At 36.7% G+C, this 23,783-nt stretch overlaps 4 protein-coding genes across 6 annotated transcripts in view; 1 reads left to right on the plus strand and 3 right to left on the minus strand.

The window, feature by feature from the left end:
- Positions 1-230: 230 nt before the first annotated feature.
- Positions 231-9,112, minus strand: LOC108978070. Its single transcript, XM_018948164.1, has 7 exons — positions 8,910-9,112; positions 7,307-8,542; positions 5,921-6,076; positions 1,473-4,563; positions 1,255-1,399; positions 756-825; positions 231-675 (listed from the first exon to the last, which is right to left on the minus strand). Exons 1-7 carry the CDS (start codon positions 9,093-9,095, stop codon positions 640-642), a joined length of 4,920 nt encoding a protein of 1,639 aa, XP_018803709.1. The 5' UTR covers positions 9,096-9,112; the 3' UTR covers positions 231-639.
- A 1,365-nt stretch (positions 9,113-10,477) lies between these two features.
- Positions 10,478-14,599, minus strand: LOC108978071 (uncharacterized protein YdcI). The gene is made up of 13 exons (XM_018948166.1): positions 14,106-14,599; positions 13,745-14,040; positions 13,368-13,681; positions 13,074-13,312; positions 12,632-13,008; positions 12,266-12,548; positions 11,983-12,182; positions 11,719-11,908; positions 11,526-11,660; positions 11,254-11,349; positions 11,049-11,178; positions 10,820-10,949; positions 10,478-10,750 (listed from the first exon to the last, which is right to left on the minus strand). The coding sequence occupies exons 1-13, from the start codon at positions 14,306-14,308 to the stop codon at positions 10,536-10,538; spliced, it is 2,808 nt and encodes a 935-aa protein (XP_018803711.1). The 5' UTR covers positions 14,309-14,599; the 3' UTR covers positions 10,478-10,535.
- A 358-nt stretch (positions 14,600-14,957) lies between these two features.
- On the plus strand, positions 14,958-17,953 carry LOC108977438 (ribosome-releasing factor 2, mitochondrial). The gene is made up of 10 exons (XM_018947123.1): positions 14,958-15,143; positions 15,209-15,371; positions 15,424-15,716; positions 15,780-16,146; positions 16,216-16,438; positions 16,501-16,822; positions 16,882-17,092; positions 17,160-17,373; positions 17,440-17,589; positions 17,671-17,953. Exons 1-10 carry the CDS (start codon positions 15,026-15,028, stop codon positions 17,833-17,835), a joined length of 2,226 nt encoding a protein of 741 aa, XP_018802668.1. The 5' UTR covers positions 14,958-15,025; the 3' UTR covers positions 17,836-17,953.
- A 2,132-nt stretch (positions 17,954-20,085) lies between these two features.
- The window catches only part of LOC108977846, a 50,423-nt gene continuing 46,725 nt past the window's right edge, over positions 20,086-23,783 (minus strand). For 2 of the 3 annotated variants that reach the window (XM_018947810.1, XM_018947835.1), the window contains 2 exons: positions 21,439-21,738; positions 20,086-20,748 (listed from right to left, as the gene is read on the minus strand). In XM_018947810.1, coding sequence (XP_018803355.1) covers positions 21,717-21,738 — 22 coding nt within the window. In that variant the 3' untranslated portion in view covers positions 20,086-20,748; positions 21,439-21,716. The remainder of the gene's footprint in view (positions 20,749-21,438; positions 21,739-23,783) is intronic. The other variant, XM_018947818.1, reaches the window with a different exon arrangement.

Here is a 23,783-nt window from a genome sequence, read left to right on the forward strand (position 1 = left end):
GAAACTGTTGTGTACGTGTGATCCTTCATCCCTTTCTTACGTAAAGTCTTTGAATTGCACGGCCTAGGCTAGTTTCCGCGCTAATTCTTTCAAATGAATTGGAATTTCGATAGCTGTGATTTGCTGGAGCTATAAATTTTTTGTGTTATTTGTCATTAACGTGTTTAAAATAATTATCACTATTTCGTTAAAATATAAGTATAATATATTTGTTTATTTAAATTTTTTAATTATTGTTTCGGAAAACCCTCTAAATTATGTATACATACATATGCGTGAACGTGGCGGCCATTCATTGATAAAGTCTGTATCATGTCTGATCATTGCAAACTTAGTAAAAAATAATTCTGTTAATTCTCCAAAGATGCTCTCAGTTGGTGAATTAATAAAATTGTTTTAAACAAAGACAATTCATGCCTCTTGTCGAACAAATATGTTTCATTCACATAATTTCTTTGTGGTTAGAATGCCATTTGCCACAAAATGCAAAAAAAAAAACTTAAATCAACCTTAATCGGTAGAATAAATATAAAAATAAACTAAGAAATAGATATTGCAGCAAAGTATGTTTGGATGTTTTCAATTCAAACGTACGCTCACAACAAAGAAATTGACCGTTACGTCGTTTACGTAAAATAATCATCGCAGCATTTCGGAGCATTTCAATATGCGCGCCTATAAAGGAATAGAAATGAAAGGTCAAACATTTTAAATACAAGAGATTAGATGACACTAAAATTAAATGAACTGCCCACCTTAAGAGTCTTCATTTGTTTGCTGTGTGTTCTGGACAAAGCAGGTCTTGTTTCTCGACATGTTAGAAGCCTAAAAAGTGTGCCGTTTGTTCATATTTATACATATGCATTAGTGGATCCGTTATTTTCCAAATAAATTGTAATAAAACCCCTGCTTATAATACAAAATTTTCCTCTCTGCAAATTTTTTCATAAAACGTTCCTTTTAGAGTTACACGCAGTCAATGTTATGCTTCAAATCTAATGTAAGCATATAGTACACCATGTCGTATGAGCAACAATATACTTTTAAAGAAATGTTTTTTTGCTATGGATATATACATGGAAAAAGAAATATGATTTAACCACGGTTTAAATTGAAAATAAAAAAATTTACGTTGGATTTTCATTTTTAGGGCAAAAAATGAAACTTCAGCGGGCGTTTGCAAATATGTGTTAGAGCAATAAACTTGGGAAATAACGGATAAAATACATATACAATATCAAAAAATATGCTTACTCTTCTACGGCTTCTGAATAGTTATCTTCCATGTTTCTGTATGTCTTTCCAGTTGAGGTATAGGGATTTTTCGGCGTTTTTGGATGCCCTTTCAAACTGTCCAAATATTCCTTTGCCATTTCAATATCACGCTCCAACTTGCTAACTATATAAAAAATTACAATTACTCGTAAAATATCGTCTACTGCAACAACACTAAAAGAACATTTATTACCCACCCTTTTCTTTGAGCATTTCCTCGGAGTTGCTGCAACAGAGAGCGTTTTTGCAATGGCAACACTTAAGACCCTCGCCATCCTTGAAGCCCAGTTCGGTTAATATCATGTTCAATAGACATCCTGGATGCAACTTGTCAGCGGCCATAAATATCTTTCTATGCATGTATGCCAATTCGCGGAAAGACATGCACTGAATGCCATTGTGCAGAAGTTTATGGCAAAGTGCGTAAAATTTACTTTTCGGCACTAAACTTTTGCAGAAGCAGAAACCACATTCCATCATGAAGGAATTCAGAATCGCACGTAATTCCTTTTCGAGTGCACTGCCTGCCCTTATATTCGAAATCATTGTGTTGGCATTAGTGTCGATAAATTGTTGGAATGCATCTGAATCTGCTGATGCGGCCGCGCCTTTTCCTCTACGACTTTTGCCTCCACCAGAAGTGGGTGCACCTCGACCAATAGGTCCTCTACCAGGAACACCGCCACCAATACCTTCTCCCTTTCCAGGTTTAATGTCAGTTCTACCACCACTTTCTCCGTCACCGATTGCGGAGCTATCGCCTACGGGACCTGCACCACCAATTTTATCTAAGCCTGGACCACTTCGATCCGGTTCTCCAGGACCACGTGTTTGATCAGCGCCTCCAAGACCAATGGCTCCTGTATATCCTGCAGGCGCACCACCTTCAGCGACAACCGGTTCACCTCTTCGAACTGCACCACTCGCAGCTGGGCCACCTGCACCAGGAATACTAACAGTAGGGCCACCAGCACCAGGAACACCAGCAGCAGGGCCAACTGCGCCAGGACCGCCCCCAGTGGGGCCAGCAGCACCCGGACTGCCCACAGCAGGACCAACTGCACCAGGACCACCCCCAGTGGGACCAGCAGCACTCGGACCGCCTGCAGGAAGACCAAATGCACCAGGACCGCCAGCAGCAGGACCGCCAGCAGCAGGACCACCAGCAGCAGGACCACCAGCAGCAGGATCACCTGCAGCTGGGCCACCTGCTCCAGGAATACCAGCAGCAGGGCCAACTGCGCCAGGGCCGCCCGTAGCAGGACCATCCCCAGTGGGGCCAGCGGCACCCGGACGTCTCGCAGCCGGACCAATTGCACCAGGATCGCCTGCAGCAGGACCACCAGCAGCAGGACCACCAGCAGCAGGACCACCAGCAGCAGGACCACCAGCAGCAGGTCCACCAGCAGCCGGGCCACCGGCAGACGGGCCACCGGCAGACGGGCCACCGGCAGACGGGCCACCGGCACCAGGACCACCGGCACCAGGACCACCCGCAGTAGGAGCACTTAAACCAGGACCGCGTGCAGCAGGACCACCTACTGAAGGGGCTGCTTTAGGACCACCTGTAGTGGGGCCTGTCCCTGAGCCCCCACCAGTCGGACCATCTGTACCGGGAACGCCTGTAGTGTCTCCTGTCCCTGGGTCCCCGGCAGCTGGACCAACTCTGCCGGGACCTGCACCAGGACGATCAGCAGCCGGTTTACCTGCAACAGGTCCCCCCGCAGCAGGTCCAATTGGACCAGGCCCTCCCGCAGCAGGACCACCCTCAATAGGGCCACCTGCACCAGGACCAGCGGTAGATGGAACACCAGCAGCCGGACCACCTGAGGCGGGTACTGCACCGGGACCACTTGTAGCGTAACCTGTACCACCTGTAGTGGCTGCTGTGCCTGGGCCACCAGAAGGCTGACCACTTGTACCGGGATCTGCACCAGGATTACCGGCAGGCGCACCACCAATTCCAGGACCGCCTGCAATTAGCGCACCTTTTGGAGGTCCACCCGCAGCAAGACCAACAGGACTAGGACCACCCACGGCAGGGTTACCTGCACCAGGACCCCCCGTAACAGGTCCACCTGCTCCAGGGCCACGCTCAGCAGGACCAATTGCTTTGGCGGCAGCTGGGCCGGGAACGGCGCCGGATGCAACCGGTTGCGTAGCTTCAGGCCCGCCACCAGGCGTTGGTGCTTTAATAGCATCTGGACCTCTTACGCCAGCAGTATCAAGCGCGTCTTTTCTTACAGCACTTGGACCACTTATATCAGCCACGTCAGGACCATCTTTTTTACCAGCTTCCGGTCCAACAACTGCACTTTCGCCAGGACCACCTTTTCTTACAACATCAGCACCAACCACTTCACCGCCGCCGCTCTCAAGTTTCTTTTCATCTTCTTTGCCAATGAATGGACCGCCTTTATCAGGCCCTGCTAATTGACCTGCACCAGAAGGTTTACCTTTTTGACCGTCTGCACCAATGAAAGGACCACTCCTTTGAACGTCTAGGTCGGTGGCAGGGCCACCCTTCTGCACATCCGCTACTTCTCTCATGACATCCTTAGTTGCTAAATCTGGATCAATGCCTCGTTTTTCAAGCAGTTCTCTTAGCTTTTTATTTTCTTCCTGGCACTTCTTATGTTTTGCTTGTTCTTCGAGCAATTGCCGTCGTAAATCGTCTATAATGCTCTGATCATCGCGTGTATTAAGCGCATTCACGGCATTCGATAATTGAACATTTTTCAACTGTATGTCACTTATTTCCTTCACCAATTTCATAGATTCTTTCAAGTCCTTATCCATATAAGCGGTATCTTTAACGGCCTTACCCACATCTGTACCCATTTTATCCACACGATCAGAGAACTCATTCAGTTTATCCATAGCATGCATATTCAGGGCATCCTTATCTCTTTTCAAATATGATATATCGTCTTGGGATTTCTTGTATTTCTTCTCCATTTCTCTCAATTTCGTAAACGCCTCTGCACAATAATCTTCCGCTGCTTTCTGTACATTATTTTGCAAATATTCATTTTGTCTTGTCAACTGTTTGACCATATCGTGTAACCGCTGCAACTCAGCGCAACACTCATCGGGACTGAGGTTATCGGTAATAGCTGGACCGCCGATTTTGTCGCCGTCACCGCCACGTTTCTTTATCTCTTTCTTGATTTCGTGCAAAGTGGCGCGCGCGAAGAAGGTCAACTCGTCCATATAATCCGTGCAGGTTTGCGTTTGGGTATCGTGCAGATTTTGTATGGCGTTATGCTGAAGCTCATCAATGACATTCTGTGCATTAGGTCAAGACAAACGGGCAGCGGAAAACGCGAAGGAGAAAATAAAATATATATATATATATATACAATATATTCAGTACTCTGTATCAGTGTCATCAGTGGCCTTCGCTTTTGTTTTGGTATTTTCTATAGCATTTGTTTTACATAATATGTTCTCCTTCTTTATTTTATTTATCAGCTATTACTTCCGTTTCTGTATCCGAGTCTGCTGGCCATGTATGTCGGTCAATGCGTATGCAGGAAGAGCAAACTTGTCGAAAACGAACTCTTTTCCTGCACTTGCTCTTCAAGCCCATTTCTACAAACTGCCGCTGTAAATACGAGCAAGTCCAGCGCAATTAAAGCTTTGCATACATATGTATGTATGTACATRCGTATGTATGTTATTTTTTCTTTTCTTATTTTTAGTAAGAGGGGGGAATTTTGGCCTATGAATGCGATATTAACGCGGGTGAATTGCAAATCCGTTCCAGAGCCAGCCATGAAAGTGACACGAGCCATTTTCTTTGTGAATACTAATCACAAAGCACTCGAAATAAAAAGATTTTTGCTGCGGGACAAATGAGAGCCCTTGGGTGTTTTCCTCAAACTCCTATCGCTTAACCTTATACGGATAACTCGGTTTTAAAAGGAGATACAGATCATAACTATTGTGTTTAGGAGACTTATAGCTATTTAGAGCTTATGAAATGAGACCTTTCACTAAGTTTCCTTAACCATTATGAAATGACCAGAAATATTTTTCGGATGTCATCAAGACACAAATGCGGCATTGGCGTGAATTTTATTTAAAATATAATTATGAACGAAGACTAAAAGAAATAAGCGTAAACTGTGCTTTCAAGAGCTTGAATTCAACGCTTTACAAAAATTGTAAATGAATGGTTTTGCTTAAAAATGTATGTGTATATATTTTTCAACAATCGATTTATTCAACTTACAAAATTTCATAAATTATAAACAAGAAAAAAACAGAGCTTATACAAAATTTATTATTAATATACAGTGAATAATAATAAAAAAAAATATTTATATATGTATACGTATTCTTTAAAGCAGTAGTAGATATGGGCATAAACGTACAACTGTTTATAGAAGAAGTATATACATATGTGCATATGTAGATTTATATGCATTTGATTGGCTAATTCGCATTGCAGTCAGTTATCCGACAAACAATTATCGTTATCATGGCCAGCATCTGGGTTTCGATTGCACATACAATAGCCACTGTTTCTAAACTTTTTGGCCTTGTACTATGAAATCGAAAAGAAACGAAAATAAATTTCAACGCTTACTTAATTTTTAATCTAAATGAGCATGATGTATTTAACCGTTAGATAACTTACCATCAATTGGTTGTACTGACAGTTGTAGTCATTCAGAGCCAGCTCACGACGCATCAGCTCGTTCCGCAAACTGCTGATCTCCATTTGCAAGCACTCAGCTTTTTGTGCACTGCAGCGAGCACGAATTAGCTCTTCTTTCATTTCTTTGAGTTGACACTGTGATAGAGAAATTGAGAATTATTTAAACGAACGAAACGTACGAAAATAATTTATAGTAATGAATATATATATAATTAATGAAATAAACTATGTATAATTGAGAAAATCCAATTTCCGACGTTATTAAACAGGACAAAAAGAAATCTCTACTTAAAATATACCGATGAAAATGCCGGTTCCTGACTAGTCAAAACCAAATGGTTACAGAAAATTACATTTTCAATGAGATAATTCGCATTGCGAGCATAGCGTGTTGATAAAATCACACGATTGCTCCGATCACCGAAAAAGCTACTAAACTGACAGATTGGCAATTTAAGATACATATGTTAAGCCTTAAGCCAAACATGAAAGATAATCGGTAATGAGCTACATTAATTTATATTTTACATTTACATTATTTTGGATAAAAATCTTCTAGAGACTTAAAAGGAAAAAAAAACTTTTTGGAGAGTCGATGCGGCTCGGATTGATGTATGGAACGACTTGACGCATTTTATGTCGAGATCTTAAATTGAAAGCGTCCAAAATACAGTTTGTACAAGAACTGATGCTACTCGATCTTCCCAAGCTACATCGCTTCGCTCTATGGGCTTTTGAAAATTTCCAAAAAGGTCCAACGTTTTCGAACCAAATATTGTTCAGCGTTGAGGCCCATTTCTGGCCAATGACCATGTAAACAAGCGAAATTGTCGCATTTTGGGACGAATAGCAACCTGAAGAGATTCATCCAGATAAAACAACTGTTTGGTGTGGTTTGTGGGCCGGTAGAATCATCGCTCCATATTTCTTCGAAAATCATGCCGATAAGAACGCAACCGGCAATGGAGACCGTTATCGCGTCATGGTAAATGACTATTTGATGCCTAAAATTTAAGATTGTGATCTCGGTGATAATTTCGTTTTAACAAGATCGAGCCACTTCCCACAAGTCGCATCAATCAATTGAGATATTGAGACAAGACTTCGGTGAACAGATAACTTCACGTTTTGCGCCAGTTACCAGTCGAAATGCCCGAACGAGTCATTGAAAATTGTAATCAACGGATGGAACATCTGAGACATATACACATACCTGCCGCTCAAACTGATCGATTGAAGGCAAGATAAATATCTTTTTATGCTATAAAGTTCAGTCGAAATTAACATTTTTTCTAGGTTAAATTCTATAATCTAGTTGCGAAATTCTAGAAGGCGCTATTTATAAACTATTTAGTGTACACTTACCCTAAGTATGTCTTCATTAAACTTATGATTGGCTATTTGATCTTCGTAGTAATCCTGCATCTGCTTCATCTCATGTTCCATTTTATTTATATGTTTAGATTGACTATCCAAATCATTCGATAGACTATCAGACATTTTATCGGCTTCCTTTGCTATCTTCTGCAGCTCGTAAACCTTTGCCTCAAGATCTTTGAAGGTTTTGCATTTCTCACGCAAAGCATTACGCTCCTTAACAATCGCCTTGAGCGTCTCAGCATCATGATCAGACATTTTATTCCGATTGCTATCCATGGTGCCCTTCAGTTTATCATCTTCAAATTTGCGCAATATGGAGAGCTCCTTACGCAACTTGTTCACCTCGTTCTGTAGGAATGCAATATCGTTGCTCTTTTCCGGTTCTACTTTTAGTGCTTCGAAGGATGCGCGTAAAGACAATTTATCCATTAGTCGCTTTAGATAGGCATTTTCTGCTTGTAATATTTCGTATGCCTTGCTCATATCTTCGAATTTATTGTAAATCTGTAAAAGTTCATTTTCCTCGCCCTTATTGATTTTGCCGCCTGATGTGAGCTTCTGTATTTTGTTGTAGAAATCTTTCGAATGATTGCTATCGAATTTATTATTCATAATTTCTTTGATCTTATCATTCTCCATGTTGGATACTTTTAAGCGTTCGTTCGATACCTCTAATTGTTTTTCGAGATTCTTTTTGTGCAGTAACAATTCCTGCATTCTTCCCATTTGTTCGCTGGCGCAAGCAATTACGCTATCAGTGGTAAGAAGACCACTTTGACCAAGCTTAGCTCCTCTCCCATCAGCGCCCCCCGGAAATGCACCACTGGGCCCACCGCCTCCTAGGCCCCCACCACCGGAAAACCCTCCAGCACCACTAACGGGACCTCCACCTCCAGGACCACTACCTCCAGGACCACTACCTCCAGGCCCACCACCTCTAGGACCGCCACCGCCTCTAGGACCACCACCTCCGGGGCCACCTATTCGTCCACGTCCACTAGGTCCCGCTCCCTCATCACCTCTCATACCCGGTTCGCCGATATAACCGCTGTCAGTGTGAACTGGCCTACCGACGCCTCTTTTAGGGCGTCCACCTGCCCGACCACCCCCACGTCCAGAGCCAAGATTACGGCCAGGAGCTCGTGCAACTTCGCCCGTTTCATCATCATCGTAATCATAATCATACTCATCGTCACCATCACCATCACCGTAGCCGCCAACCTAAAAAAGAAGACGATTTTAATTGACGCGAACATGAAAACTTTTGAAGTACTAGAAACAACATGCGAATTCCCCAAAAACGCTTAGCATTACTCAGTGCCTTTCTGGCACAAACTAATTTTCTTGCTACTGAAAACTTCAAATTTTGTATTTTATAAATAATACTCAATTTTTGTACAAATATTACAAAGAACAAATATATTTTACTCATCTTCAAGAACTATTTACGCGCTCTATCAATTAAATTCATTAAAAATATAGCTATTACATCAACATAAAAATATTTACGAAATTGTATCGCTATTGGGGAATTCGGCGGCCTAACATTACTTTGCAATAATTTAGTTGACCTCAAGATTTGACCTACCGGCGTCTGGCAGGTGATCAAATCTGAAAGGAACCTCGATTGCAACGATTCATCCATGGCCCAAGAGCGATGATCGATGGTCGATTGATAGGTCTTCAGCTTGACACAAGCCTTCCGGCACTCATAGTCGACCGTCTCGTTCATAAAGGGGACATGGAAAAATTCCTTTTGTGTTGAAAATGCCATTTCGTTTGACTACTATGTATATGTATGTATGGAGTCTGCTCTTGCGATTTTAGAAATCTTAATATTTCTATTAAAGTCTATAAAATGCTCGAGACCAATGCCGCACCGAGATACGCTTGACGTCTGGTTGGTTACTCCTCTGTTCCTGTGTTTGCTGCCGCTTTTCAAACGATGGGTTCTTATTCTTGGTGATATTTTTGGTTTCTATTTGCTTGAATTTTGCTTGTTTGTTTAGTTTTTGGTTTTAGTTAGTAGTTGCTTGTTGTTATTTTTGCTTTTTCGACATAAAAGTTATTTTTTTTTTACAGGCTTGTAATTGCTGTTGTTAAATGGCAATGGTTATAACGGTACTGCAAGCTTGCGCACAATACATATAACAAATAGTTGCTCTATTTGAATATGGTGTAATTGTTGTTATTATTGTCTTTTTTTATTGTTATACGTTTTATTAATTAACAATGGCATTAATTAATTGTTATAAAACTTGAAATTTATTGGTTGCAATGAGTTTTTTTGAACGAAAATCTAATTTGAAAACTGCTTTCGCCCGAGTTTCCTATATTTTCCAATAATTGTTTTCACTAATTGATTTTGAACAAACTACTATGTTCGCGCACTTGCGACAATATTTTATTACAGTGCTTTTCATTATCAATTCCTTACARTGTTCATCATTGTTATTATTACGACTTCTTTTTATCAACGTAAAATATAATTTATTTAATTTATAAATTGAAGATTAAAAACTAATATGCAACGGGTTAACGGAAAAGGTTTCGCATGTTTCGATTTTCTGATGCTACAAGAGCTACAACAACAAGAGGTAGTTTATTATGGATAAGGTTAGTCGAAAATTCCTAGGGAAATCTTGTATTTTTTAGAAATTAGAATACAAGATTGATGAATAATTGGTTTTCTTTTTTCAGTTTGTATGACAACTATTTGTTATCCTGGTCACAATATGTTCGAAGGTTGTAGCACACTTGTGTACTTACACATTAACTGTTCCCAAATTTCGCGCAGATATCTTGCCAAATAAAAAAGTTTTCCATACAAGAACTTCATTTTGATCAATCAGTTTGTATGGCAGTTATTTCTTATAAGGGTCCCATATCAGCGTTTCCGACAAACGCTTAGCTTCTTGTGAAGAAAAGGACGTGTGCAAAAATTAAATATGATAGGTACCTCAAAATCTGAGAGAAGTAACAGAGTAACGTGACAGACCGGACACACTGGCACTCTTGCAACTAGCGGGTGATAGTATGTCTTTGAAATAATATATTATTTTCTATAAATTTCATATTTGTGTTATGGGTGAGCATTTTATCCTTAATGTATAAACATGACCGAAAAATATACATTTGTATAAGTAAAGGAAAATATGTATGTAATATAAGAATATTTATATTCTAGTAACCAAATTCTAAGCTTTAATCTAAATTAGGTCAAAGAAAACGAAGTGTCGGTCTCCTTTATCGTATCTTCCAGACGTACACCAATCCGTTTGCGCGGTATATCAATTTGAATAATTGATACAGTTACCCGATCGCCTACACTTAGCTCTCTATTCTTCATTTTACTTATGTGTATAAGCGCATTACATTCAACGCCAATATCAACAAAAGCGCCAAAGTGTGTGATGTTTGAGACGGCACCTGAACATTAATTTAAATATGCATTAATATTTGTATTAACAACAAATTAATAATTAGCAATAATATTACCCGTCAGAACATCGCCCTCACTGAGCTCAGTTATACGCGTTAAACCTTGCTTGAAAAGCGGACGTTTGGCGAACTCTGCACGATAATCTTGCGTGAGCTCGCGTTGTAAGGCCATTAACACAACATCGACCTAGAATTTTAATATTAAATGATGTTTTATAATTTTATAGAAAATAAACATAAAATATATATGAATGTTGGCAATATTTTTAATGGAAGTTCAACTTACACGCTCTTTTGGTATTTGAAAATTATCTGCCAGCTCTTCCATATCGCATTGCAAGGCGTATGCTTTAACTTTGCAGATAAACGGTGTACTCCCGATGTCTTTGAGTAACAAATTGCATTTGCTTATAACTCTGTGAACAAAAATTAACAAAAAACAAAAAAAAAATCATACTTGTAGTGAAGGTTATGATGGAGAAATTATTTACTTTTTGGCAACAGCATAACTCTCTGGATGCACCCAAGTGCAGTCCAACAGATTTTCAATTTTTCCACCCACACTCAAAGGTTCGATGCGTATAAAACTGAAATGAATGAAAGTAGAAAACATTTTGACGGGTACTGAGAAAATGTGTCATTTTCGCAGAGATAATTGGAAGTCATTGAACACAATCGAAGTTTACTAAAACAAGCACCGATTAAATTACACATGTTTAGAATCGTTTTAATTTTTTTTATATAACATAAATTTATATCTCACCCAGCACATTGTACAAATGTCTTTTCACCAATGGACTTTACTTTCAACAGATCCTTGCGCGTTTGAAATGGACCGTTACTTGAACGATGTTCAATGATTTTTTGCGCTTTCTTCTCACTCAAGCCCGCTACATGCCTAAAACAACAACAACATTAACATGTGATTCCGGTAAAAAAAAACCTAGCCTACTTACTTTAACACACTCAAACTTGCTGTGTTGATGTCCACACCCACAAAACTTACACACTCAGAAACCACCTCATTCAGCGCCTCGTTCAACGTTTTTTCGGGCACATCATGCTGGTACATACCAACACCAATGTGTCGTGGCTCAATTTTCACATATTCACTCAGCGGATCATTTAAGCGACGTGCGATGGAGACTGCAGACAAGAAAGTAGTAAATATTATTTGTATTATTTTTATACATATTTACTTTTAAATTTGTAATTATTACCTGCACTAATCTCATTCATATCCATATTTGGAAATTCTTGACGGGCTACGTCGCTACACGAGTATATGGAAGCGCCTTGCTCGGAAACAATGCTATACCGCACATTATTTTTATCTAAAATGCCCACATCAAATAGGTTGGAAAGCCAAAACTCCGTCTCACGACAGGCCGTGCCGTTGCCCACAGCGATTATTTTGCAGCTTGGAAATTTAGAATTTAGTTATGAATTTATATATTTGTAGTTTTTTATTATTTATAATTCGAATTCTGTACTGTTACTTACTTGTGTCTAGCTAGTAATTTGGCTAATTGCTCGCCTACCTCTTCAGCGTTACTGCTGCGAGCATGCGGATACATCACACCAGTTTCCAAAACATCTGCTGTCTCGGAGATTAACGCCATTTTGCAACCATTGGTAAAACCTGGATCAATGCCGAGAATGCGTTCACCTTTAAGTGGCGATTGCAGCAATAATTGTTTCAGGTTTTGCGCAAAAACATCGATAGCAGCTTTTTTGGCGGATTCATTCAGGTCACTGCGCAGCTGACGGGACAGAAGCGGTTGCACTGGATGCAATTAAAATATTTTTTAACATATATAAGCATATTTACATAAAAATAATTTAAAAATTCGCTATTAGCACACTCACATTTTTTACTGTAGCATTCCTCGAATGCCTGTTCGAACACCTGATTGCGCAGTGGGTAACGCAGACCTTCATTCATAAAGAGCTCTCGCGTAAACCGTTTGATATCATTTTTTATATAATCAGCAGTGACTATCTTAACAGTTAGAAACTTTTGCTTCTCTGCACGATTGATGGCGAGCACCTGATGTGGCTTTAAATAACGCACATCTTGTTGGAAGTCGTAATATGTCTCATACTTGGACGCATCCGTTTTATTCTTGGAATGTACTGTATTATTATTCAATTGGCTCTTCAGTGAGGTTGACGATTTGGTAACGGCTGATGTGCCGGGCGTTTTGGATTTGGTACACTTAAGTACTATGCGGTGCACTTTTTGACTACACAATAAAAGTAAATAAATTAGCTATGTAGTTAGAATATTTAATCGGTTTTTTTTACTTACAGCCGTCGCAACTCTTCCAAAACACCTGTATGTTTGCTGATATTGTGCGAAATGATGTGACAAATACCTTGTAGTACTTTCTCTACATTTTCTAAGTCTGCATTATTGCGATCTATAAGTGATTCCAAACGTACTTCTGGAGCTTCACCGAATAACAAACGATCCGCAGCATCACTCAAACCAAGAGCTTTAGCCCGTTCGGCTAGTGAGCCTTTGCTTGCAGGTTTATAAGGTGCATACTAAAAAAACCATTAAAGTAAATCTACAAAACAACTAAAGATCGTTTGTGCTTACCAAAAATTCCAATTCTTCGTTACTTTTTGCGCATAAAATCTCTGTACGAACTTCATCGCCTATTTGTTGCTCTTTCTCCAATTGTGTGACGATCGTTTCAGCACGTTTGCGCAACTCTACAATTTCGGTGTATGAATTTTTTATATCACGCAGTCTTTCAGGCGTTATGTGGTTAATTAAATCACGTCGATAGCGACAAATGAATGGTATGGTATTCTCATTTTCTAACAACTGTACGATGTTTTTAGCAGTGCAGGGCTCAACGTTCTCTTTTTCGGCGAGCAGTTCATCGACGCGCCAAACCTTTCGACGTGCTAGAATTTTTTCACATTTAGAAACTTAATATAACAAACATATACTTTTATTTTTTTACTTACCCCAAAATGAACTGCGACCCGTATTAGTGGTAGAATCGCGTGCCGGTTTATTGTTACCATTCGAGAGACATTGACCATCCGTTATCGTTTCTACAGGATCTTGCTGATGTTCAACTTCCAATGCCTTTTGTTGGTCTTCGTTTCCTTGCTGCAATACTTCTACATTTTCAGTTTCATTTGTTGCACTATTTTTGGTATTATCCTTTGATTTTGAGGTTGCCTTGCTGTCCTTTTTGGCACGCTTCTCCGATGCTTGTGAAATTTTACTCTTAGTTTTTTCGGTGGGCCAACGTTTCCTATGAATATAATATTTACTATGACTTTTATTAATTCGTAAATAAAACTGTTTGGAATTATAAACCTTGAAGTTGTACTTGGGGTAGCGACTTCTCTTACAGCTAATGAACGTGCTGCAGTATCTATACGTGCAGACTTAGTCGGTGGTGGAGAAAATGAGCTGTCACGTCCTCTCCTTGTTGTTATATGTACATCATCATCGGAATCAGATATTTCTATTATTTGTGTGGCTCTAACAGCTGCTTTACGTCTTGGTCGCCCAGCCATTTTTGATGTGAAATGATGTTTTTTAGATGTGGAAATAATTCACAAATAGCGTTATAACAAAATAAATGGAAATTATAAAAACACTGCACTGCAAGCAAAAACAAGATATTCTTTTAAAAAATCACACTTGTGATTTTTCAATTCTCTCTACAGCCGGTCAATTGAAAATTCGAAGGCAACGATAATAAACAGCTGCTTCACTAAGGTCTTAAACATACTAGAGATCTGCAGAGACCAAGTCTTTATTGATAATTTTAGTTGCTACAATTATTACAGGATATATACATATATATTAAGGTTCATTTCACAACTTATAAATTAAGACTTAATTTTCAAATTATTTTTCGAATTTTAATTTAATTTAAKATCGAAGTAAAATTGTAAAATCTCTACTTCTCTATCAATTGTAAAGTCTGTTTCAGTCGTAACAATTTTGAAATCACTGGAAATATTTAGAAAGTTGCGTATTGGCGCGATATTTCAGGCAGAAAATATAATTCACGTTCTCTGTAACCAATCTTATAAATTAATTCGCCTTGAATTTGCCGCAATGCTCTTGTCTTTATGATTGTTTACTCTTTTAACTCGAGCGAATATACCGCAGATGAATTCGCTGTCTAAAAGCAACAGCTGATAATCATATGTTGTGTCATATGCAACACATGCAGATTAAATTGTTTATAAATTAAAATAATTAATAAATTTAGCATATAATAAATGACAATAACCCGCAGCTTTACTTTGCTGCAAAGCATCAGCTCACACGCTCGATGGCAACGTTTTTATAGCAGTGCGAAATTGAGAAACATTGGCATTTTAGCGCATATCGATGCAGGTGAGAAATATGTAGTTATTTTAACAAATGTATAGATAATAAAAAATTACTCACACAATACTTAGGCAAAACAACCACAACGGAGCGCATGCTCTTCTATGCCGGTAAAACACGCACGATGGGGGAGGTGCATCGTGGTAATACAGTGACAGATTGCCTGACACAGGAACGTGAGCGTGGTATAACAATATGTAGTTCGGCGGTAGCTTTCAATTGGCAGGGACACAAGTAGGTCTAGAGAATAATTTTAAATGAAAGTTGACAATTTATTGTATTGTAGGATAAATCTTCTAGACACACCAGGTCACATAGACTTTACCATGGAGGTGGAACAATCATTACATGCTGTAGATGGTGTTGTTGTAGTTTTAGATGGCACATCTGGAGTAGAAGCACAGACAATTACTGTATGGACACAAGCTGAGAAACATCGTTTGCCGAAATTAGTATTCGTGAATAAAATGGATCGCCCTGGTGCAGATTTCAACGCCTGTGTGAGGGATTTATCAACAAAGTTGGATGTAAAGCCAGTTTGTTTGCAATCAACACTGAAGGATGAGAAGGGGAATTTAAGTGGATGTCTCCTATTTGTTTAGCTATTCATATAAATGTTATAATTTTTGTTTATTATTTCAGCTATTTTCGATGTAATTACTCAACAAGCACTGATTTGGGATAGTGCTAGTTTGGGTCGTGAGTACAAAACGCTTCCACTTCTAGATAAGCACATCGCTGATTTACAACACAAACGTTATGCGTTAATTGATGAGCTTTCCGGTATTGATGATGAATTAGCGCAGGTTGTTATAAGCAATGAGGGCTTTGATCTAGTCAGCAATGAATTGATACAACAAGCTTTACGGCGTGCTGTTGCGCAACGTAAAGTGGTACCAGTACTTTTGGGTTCAGCATATAAAAATGTGGGCGTACAGCGTGTAATGGATGCAATCATTGACTATTTGCCAGCCCCACACGAACGAAATCAGCTTTACGATTGTTTTGGGTAATAAAGTTTAACTCTCTGTAAGGAAATTTCCATAAGCTATTCAATTTTGCAACTTTTTTTAACTAGGGATGACTTTGTGGGCAGAGTTTTCAAAATCATACATGATAAACAGCGTGGTGCGCTAACATTGGTGCGTGTCTTCCGTGGTGAATTGAAGAAGGGCTCGAGGTTGGTGACCACACATAATACTGCAGAAGTGGTGAGTAAAGTGTATGAGCCTTTGGCGGATGAATATCGTGAAATTTGCGGTGTACCAGCTGGGGATGTTGCCATCTGTGCGGGCTTGAAGGTAAATTTTCAATTTTTTTGAATTTTTGTCAAAAATATCAACGGAAACGAAGTCTATTTCAGCACACAGTTACAGGTGATTTGCTCACAACTAGCGGTTCATCGCTGAAAAATGCGCAAAAACGTTTGCAGAAAACGATGAAACTACCTGAAAGCGACGTGATGACTGAAGATAGTGATACCGAAGATAACGCTGATGTGACGCTTGTTAAAGAGATATTCGCCACTGCTCCTCGAATTCCCGATGCTGTATATTTTTGCTCAATCGAACCACCTAGTTTGGCAACACAGAACGCCATGGAGGCAGCATTGAAACAATTGCAACGTGAAGATCCCAGCTTGCGTGTAAACTATGACTCTGTTACCGGTCAAACTGTGTTGGGCGGTAAGGATTTCTTAGTAAGACTCTGTTTCACTTTTAATGTTATGATATCTTCGCTCAAGGCATGGGTGAGCTTCACATGGACATTGTGAAATCTCGCATACTTACCGAATACAAAATCGATGTCGATTTGGGTCCGTTGCAAATAGCCTACAAAGAAACAATAGAGGAGCCAGCGCTGGAAAGCTTTCAAGTGGAGAAAGAAATAGCGGGGAGTAAACAGAGCGTAACCATTACATTAGAACTGTTGCGTGAACAAAATGAACTTTTCAGGCAGGTGTTCTTATTTTCACGCCAAATACTTGTTACAGCAAAACTTCACGAATATTATATACTGCAGTTTGGATAAATCCGGTGAGAATGCATCAAATTTGAATACTATCCGTCCGCGCATGCTGCATGTGATACGCAAGGGTGCATTGTCGGCTTTGGAACGTGGTCCACGTGTTGGTGGTCAGGTGGTAGATACACAAATACGTCTGCATAGTATAACAATAGGGCGTGGTACGGCCGATTCATTTGTTATGGCTGCCGCGGCGCAATGCGTACAAAAGGTAGAGCAAATGTTATATTTTTTTCCACGCACACATTTCTAATAACGTTATTTATTTTCTTTTTAGATATTAACCACAGTAGGTACACGCTTGCTCGAACCAGTTATGGCGCTGGAAATTGTTGCACCGTCCGAGCGCATATCGGCCATTATAGCCGACTTGTCACGTCGTCGTGCCACTATAAACGACGTGCGACCGAAGAGTGAGCATAATAAGGTGAGCATACCATACGATTATTTACGAAATCAATGCTAAGAGGTCTAATTTGAAAGTTAACTTGGGAGTTTTTTAATACAGGTCATATATGTGAATGCGCCATTGGCTGAGTTGTCGGGATATTCCAGCGTTTTGCGCAGCATAAGCTCAGGCACGGCGGGTATGACAATGCAACCGTGCGGTTTTTCTAATATGAACTCAAACGATGAGGTGCGCGCAATACAAAAAGCACAAGGGTTCGAGTAAATTAAGTGAGGCAATAGAAACGGCGTAGACGTCATCAATGGACAAGTTAACTATAATAATAGGCTGATAATTGTACATAGCAACTGAAAACTTATTGAAATAAATGTATATTTATTAATTTTGGAAGTTTTTATTTCAAAGTTTCTATTTCGCTCATTTATTTTCTTTATTATATAACACATTGTTGTATTATTCAATTCTATATTTTTTAATTTGCTTGAATATTAAAGCATTTATGTATATTCATAGTTTTTTTAGTTTCACTTTTGTTTTGTATATCAGCCCTTATTTTCAGTTTCAGCTCACATGTTCTTATAATTTTTTTTGCCCTCATATTATGAGAAAAATCAAATATATCGAATTAAAGCGATAATTAGTTGCAATTATTGGCAGCATAGAAAATCAGTGTCTTACATATAATTGGAAATTATTACAAAAGTCAATCTTAATGTTGTTTTTTTATAATTTTCATAACAATTATTTAACTATTATAGTAATTTTAATGCAATTAAAAGAAAAAAAGTTAATTTAATGTATAGCTTGACTTAAATAATGTAAAACGTTTTAATAATTATACTTTATTCAACATTCCTCTTTTAAAAAGTTAAAAAAATTTATGAAAAATTTTATGAAATTTAAAAAGTAGAGTTTTGTTGAAAACTTGGCGGTTAGTACTCGATAAGCAGTGGGGTTTCTATATAGAGTCGAAGCACTCAGTAGCAATAGCAACCTAACAAAAGAACTAATAGTGTGTAACAATGGCTTTTGCTGGAATGAAAGCAGTTACTATACATTCAGGCTTGTATCACACTAGAAGAACACTATTTCCCCTCGCCTTAAATACTTAAAAATATGTTTAAACTCATAGCAATCCATATAAACATGCCAGCTTTTAGTACATTCAAAATATAACTGGAATTAATTCTGCCTGAAATGTTAGCTCCAAAGTGAACCCATCCCAACATTAAGAGCGCAACAACAACAAAAAGAACGCAAACTTTAAAATGCATCGCAAAAAATCATGCTACTTCAATCATCAAATTTGAGCGAACCTAAAAAATTACAAAATATTTCAAGTGGTGCACCGTTATAAGTTAAAAGTTTTTTTCTTCTTTTGAATTGTTATTTTATTTATAATATATTTTCGCTTTTTTTTTCGTTTAGCTCTTTAAGTTTACTTTACTTCAATTTTAATATCCTAACTACAGACGTGGACATACATATATGTATTTATGTTTAAATGTATTTTTATTATATGCAAGTAATATATATATATATGTATGTATATATAAAATATGAGTTTACAAATTATGAATAATATAATAAATTAAGGCAATTAAGCGATAAACTGAACGTACGAACAATTAAAAAACAATGCAGTCGGCATTAACTTTGTAAACAGAAAAAAAAAAAACAAAAAGCGACAACATAAACTAATTGTTTACGGTGAACAAATGAGTGTTTCATACACAAAACCAAAAATTGTTTAAACAAAGCAAATTTAATATTTTAAATTATTTAAGGAATTCAGTTTGTGGAATTAGCGTTATTATTTTAATACGGTAGAGTACTCAATAAATACATATGTGGAAATGAACAAATCTTCTTTTCTAATTTGTACTTCGTAAAGAAAATAATGTTAAAAATCAAAACTCAGAAACAAGAATTTATTAAATTATGAATTTTTCGTGCATACCAAAAGCTTCTTGCATATGCAATATTTTATAGAAATAAAATCAACAGAGTGTTGGGAATCTCGAAATATTTACTTAATTCAATTCAGCAATAATATTGAGTTCTATTAATAAATAAGAAATGAAATCTCAATAAAGTGCGCTCATAAAACTGGACATTTGAAATGCAAGTATTAAGCGCCTAAAAGTAGACTACAGTTGTATGAATAATAAGTAATTTTAAGTGTACTTCACATACTTCACAACTTTTTTCTTTTCTTTTTGCTTTTGCATGAAATATGCTTATGTTTTGACTGCCCGTGGCTGAGATTATCGAAAATTTTTGCCATTTATTATTTTTACCCGCAATTTTGTCTTGTCATTAACACAAAAATACATAAATGTAATTGTTTTCGAAACTCTTGCAAGTGATCGCTTAATTTTTAATGGGTTTTCTATCATTCATAATGATATTCTTTAAAAGATAATTGTTTTTTTTTTTGTTTTTTTTTTGCCTTTTCGAAAGTAGTTATGTATATATAATTTTTGCATGTATAAATAAATCTAAAATAGCGTAAATATGTATATAATATTACATAATATAAATACGACAAATAGCGTAATTTTGCTTTTGTGTTATTTTCTTGTTTGTTTCGCTGCTTTCATATCTCGTCTTCTAGCATATTTGTATGTGTATGTTTTTGTAATTAAATTCACAAGGCCATAAATTATAATTAGTTTTTCGCCCGATCTTCTTCTTTTAGTAATTAGCAGCATACATTTCCATACATAGATATTATAAGTAAATACATATAGTAAAATAAATTAATCGTAATAGTATTTTTCATGTATGTGTGTATGCAACGAGGATGACAACAAGGACAACCGTGTGTCAAAATTTGTTCGTTTCACAACTATTGACAGATACTGTACAAACGATCATCTAATTGTAAGAGGAAAGCACACACATGTACACACAAACTATTGTTAAGTGGCAATCTAAAGTTAGCATTTTTTAGTGTATATTTATACCTTTAGCTGGTGTGTGTATAGTTTTGTTGTTCGTGTCTATTCACAAAACGACGAGACTATTGCCTTTGTTGCCAATGGACAAAACGGCTTGAAGACATTTTTCAGGACATTAATGCAGATGCATGTGCGAGTACGAGTATGGGTGCGAGTACGGGTACTATATGCTGGTGTGTGTTTGAATGCGAAGGAAGTGGATATAAAAAATCAGCTGAAATAATAAACGGCAAAAAATCGGTTATAAATTTAATTTAAAAATAATATTATGAAAAACATGAATTCGAAAGAAAGTTTAATGCATAGTGAAATGTTGAAAAATATGCACATATTAAAAAAATGTTGCAGCTTTTCATAAGAAGCTGAATAAATTTAATGTATGTTTGACGAAAGCTAGTGAGAGCATCACATCACGTAATTTATGATATTGCAGCAATAAAAAAGTTCACGAAAGTAATACAAAGACTGTTGGCTAAAGCTACAAGCTGCATAACACCGTTTGAAGCTAAGGTCGACCGGAAAAGCAAATTTCAATCCATCTTCGATACCGTTTGTATTGTTTTATTTAATTTCAGGGAGCACTTTACCCTTAAACGATTAACAGTTTGCATAACACACTTAAAACATGTTTGGCAGATTGTTATAGCCTACTAAAAAACATCGATCTTCACCGAATTTTTTTTTTTTTGTATATTTTTACATTTTGGTCTGCGTCGATAATTCATTTTTTTTTAGCGAATCAGTTTCAAAAAAGAAATATTTGCGCTACATTGTCTTCGACTTAACTTTAAAATTTAAGTTTTTAACTTTCGTTTTACTAACTCTCCTCAAATTATGCATTAAACGCGTTTTTTATAGAGACACAAATATGTTTTTCGTTATTCTTTCTAAACTTTTTACTTACCAATAAGTTTTTTACTCTCTTCTTGATTTATATTCTTCGTCTAAACAACATCTTTTACATACTAACGAAATCGCAATTCAATTTGATTGAATTTTATATGCAATAATGGTTTTAGCTTTTAAGAAATTATTCTTATTTTTTGCTTTAGTTTTTGTTTTCTCATGCTCATCCTCATTGAATGTCGTGCCTCGCGTTTTTTGTGTTTGTGTTTTGGATTTTGTAAATTCATATCTGTACAAGACTCTTTATTTGTTCGAGTTGCTACATTTCGTACGTCCTCATTTTTTCTTCTCTTTCTTTCTGTAATTATATAAATATATGAAAAAGAACCAAAGAGAAAAAAAATTAAAAAAAATAATTAAATGTGTGATGTTTATATGTAAATATTAATAAATATGTTTGGTTTTTATAATAAAATATATCAATGAAATCGGCTTACAACTAAAGGAAAGCAATATTTGTAACTAAAAGCTACAAACGCAAAGATTAAACGAAACTGAAGAACTACGTTTTACAATTACATTACGTATGGCATTTGTATGCAATGTAAGTTAATATAGGTTATTTTAATTTTTCGAATATTAAAATAATTGCAATTGCATAAGATTGAAATAAGTTTACTTAAAATTTTCTTATTTTCTCTATAACTAAGCCTATTCTTACCGAATTTTAAAATAATAAAAGAAAATAATTTAAGCACACATTTTTAAGAGTTTAAATAAATAAAAAAAGTTATAAAAATGTTTGCCTTTATTTGATAAAAAAATATCTAATCTAGCTAAATTTATAATTTCTTTAAATAAACTGTTTAATATTTTAATATAATATAAAAATTTACAATAAACGCTCTCATAATGAAAATTAGCTGTAACTAATTTTTTTTTTATCCGAAGTATCTCAAGTTATCAAATATTTAAAAAACACAAACTATAAAAACAGTTTTACATATGTATATAAAAAAATGTTATTGTAAAACCATGTAACTTAAATACTAGACAAAGGTGTACAAAAAAAAAAAAACGTTAATAATAAATTTTATTAAACTGTATACCTAATTTTAAGATGTTATATGTATATGTATGCTTACATAATTTGACTTATATGTGTATTTATAAAAGGTTAAACAACTTTACACTAATTCTAAAAGTCTAACAGCCTAATAAAATCTATTAAAAATGTTTATCAAACATAAAAACGTTGAGTAGCACAGCAAGTATAAAAAATAAAGATCAATAAAGCAAATTTCTTAAACAACCGTTTTATTTTTTACCTGCACTGTAGCATTTAGTTCTTCAATGTGGCCTCAACACCGCAGTGCGTAAAAGTATTTGCAATAAAACTTAAGCAATATGATTTTTTCTCAAATATAAAAATCTTGTAACGAATGTGCGTGACCACTATTACTGAATAGGAGTATATATGTATATATTTTAGCATTGCTTTACGCGCACACTTTTTGAGGATACAGGAGGATTAGGATGAGGTGTTTATTTTGGGTTGGAGAAGTTTGGTGTCGATATTGTTTGGTGGTCGTGCAGTTTGTGATTGTGGAGGAAGTGTTAGCATTTTGTAGAGAGGAGATTACAGTCTATATTTATTGTTGTAAATGTAGTAAGGATACATTCTTCTCAATATTGGTTGGTTTGGGTTTTAGCAAAACAGTAACGACCACCAGCCGCAGCCACATAGCCATCTGCAATTCAATGTTATTGGAGAAAAAGGAGAGAAAGAGAGAAAGAAAAAAAAGAAGACAATTCGCAGGTGATAACCAATTTTGAATTTTGGACATAAATTGCATTAATTGTTTTTAATTGCTTTGGTTAATTTGTCGCAAAATTTTGTACATATTTTACAAGTACACGAATGTAATTACACATAGGTATGTATGTATGTATATGCTTGCATGTACTGTATACATGTTGTACAATTAAACATGTTTTTGGCTTGTATTTTCATGGTTTAAGTAAATGCAACAATTAACAATAATGCAAACAAAATGAAGCTTAATTTAAAGAAATTAACGGAATTAAACATATTTGAATGAAATACAAAAATATAAGCTATGCATTAGCCAGCCATGAGCAGCCATAGTGCAAAAACATAAAAAACAAAAGTGAGCACAAATGAAGCACAGCTAATGTATTGAAGAGTTTAGCTAAACAAGTAAGGAAGTACTAAGTTCGGGTGTCACCGAACATTTAATACTCTCGCATGATAAAGTGATAATCGAGATTTCAGGCGTGATTGTGAACCGATTTCACCCATATTTGGTACATGTCATCAGGGTGGTAAGAAAATATTATATACCGAATTTCATTGAAACCGGTCGAGTACTTCCTGAGATA

Source organism: Bactrocera latifrons, unplaced genomic scaffold (genome assembly GCF_001853355.1).
Source record: "Bactrocera latifrons isolate USDA-ARS-PBARC rearing strain unplaced genomic scaffold, ASM185335v1 scaffold_117, whole genome shotgun sequence".
NCBI classification, from domain to species: domain Eukaryota; kingdom Metazoa; phylum Arthropoda; class Insecta; order Diptera; family Tephritidae; genus Bactrocera; species Bactrocera latifrons.

What these genes read in the sequence shown, in the direction of transcription:
- LOC108978070 (XM_018948164.1), bottom strand. Translation starts at nt 9,095, where the DNA reads ATGGCATTTTCAACACAAAAGGAATTTTTCCATGTCCCCTTTATGAAC. An exon ending in GTCAGTACAACCAATTGATG is followed by an intron (nt 4,564 to 5,920) that starts GTAAGTTATCTA and finishes CCTAATGCACAG; the next exon opens with AATGTCATTGATGAGCTTCA. An exon ending in TATTCAGAAGCCGTAGAAGA is followed by an intron (nt 826 to 1,254) that starts GTAAGCATATTT and finishes CACACTTTTTAG; the next exon opens with GCTTCTAACATGTCGAGAAA.
- LOC108978071 (XM_018948166.1), bottom strand. Translation starts at nt 14,308, where the DNA reads ATGGCTGGGCGACCAAGACGTAAAGCAGCTGTTAGAGCCACACAAATA. An exon ending in TATGAATGAGATTAGTGCAG is followed by an intron (nt 11,909 to 11,982) that starts GTAATAATTACA and finishes TCTTGTCTGCAG; the next exon opens with TCTCCATCGCACGTCGCTTA. An exon ending in TGAGGGCGATGTTCTGACGG is followed by an intron (nt 10,751 to 10,819) that starts GTAATATTATTG and finishes ATTAATGTTCAG; the next exon opens with GTGCCGTCTCAAACATCACA.
- LOC108977438 (XM_018947123.1), top strand. Translation starts at nt 15,026, where the DNA reads ATGACAATAACCCGCAGCTTTACTTTGCTGCAAAGCATCAGCTCACAC. An exon ending in GAACAAAATGAACTTTTCAG is followed by an intron (nt 17,093 to 17,159) that starts GCAGGTGTTCTT and finishes TATATACTGCAG; the next exon opens with TTTGGATAAATCCGGTGAGA. An exon ending in CGGCGCAATGCGTACAAAAG is followed by an intron (nt 17,374 to 17,439) that starts GTAGAGCAAATG and finishes TTTTCTTTTTAG; the next exon opens with ATATTAACCACAGTAGGTAC.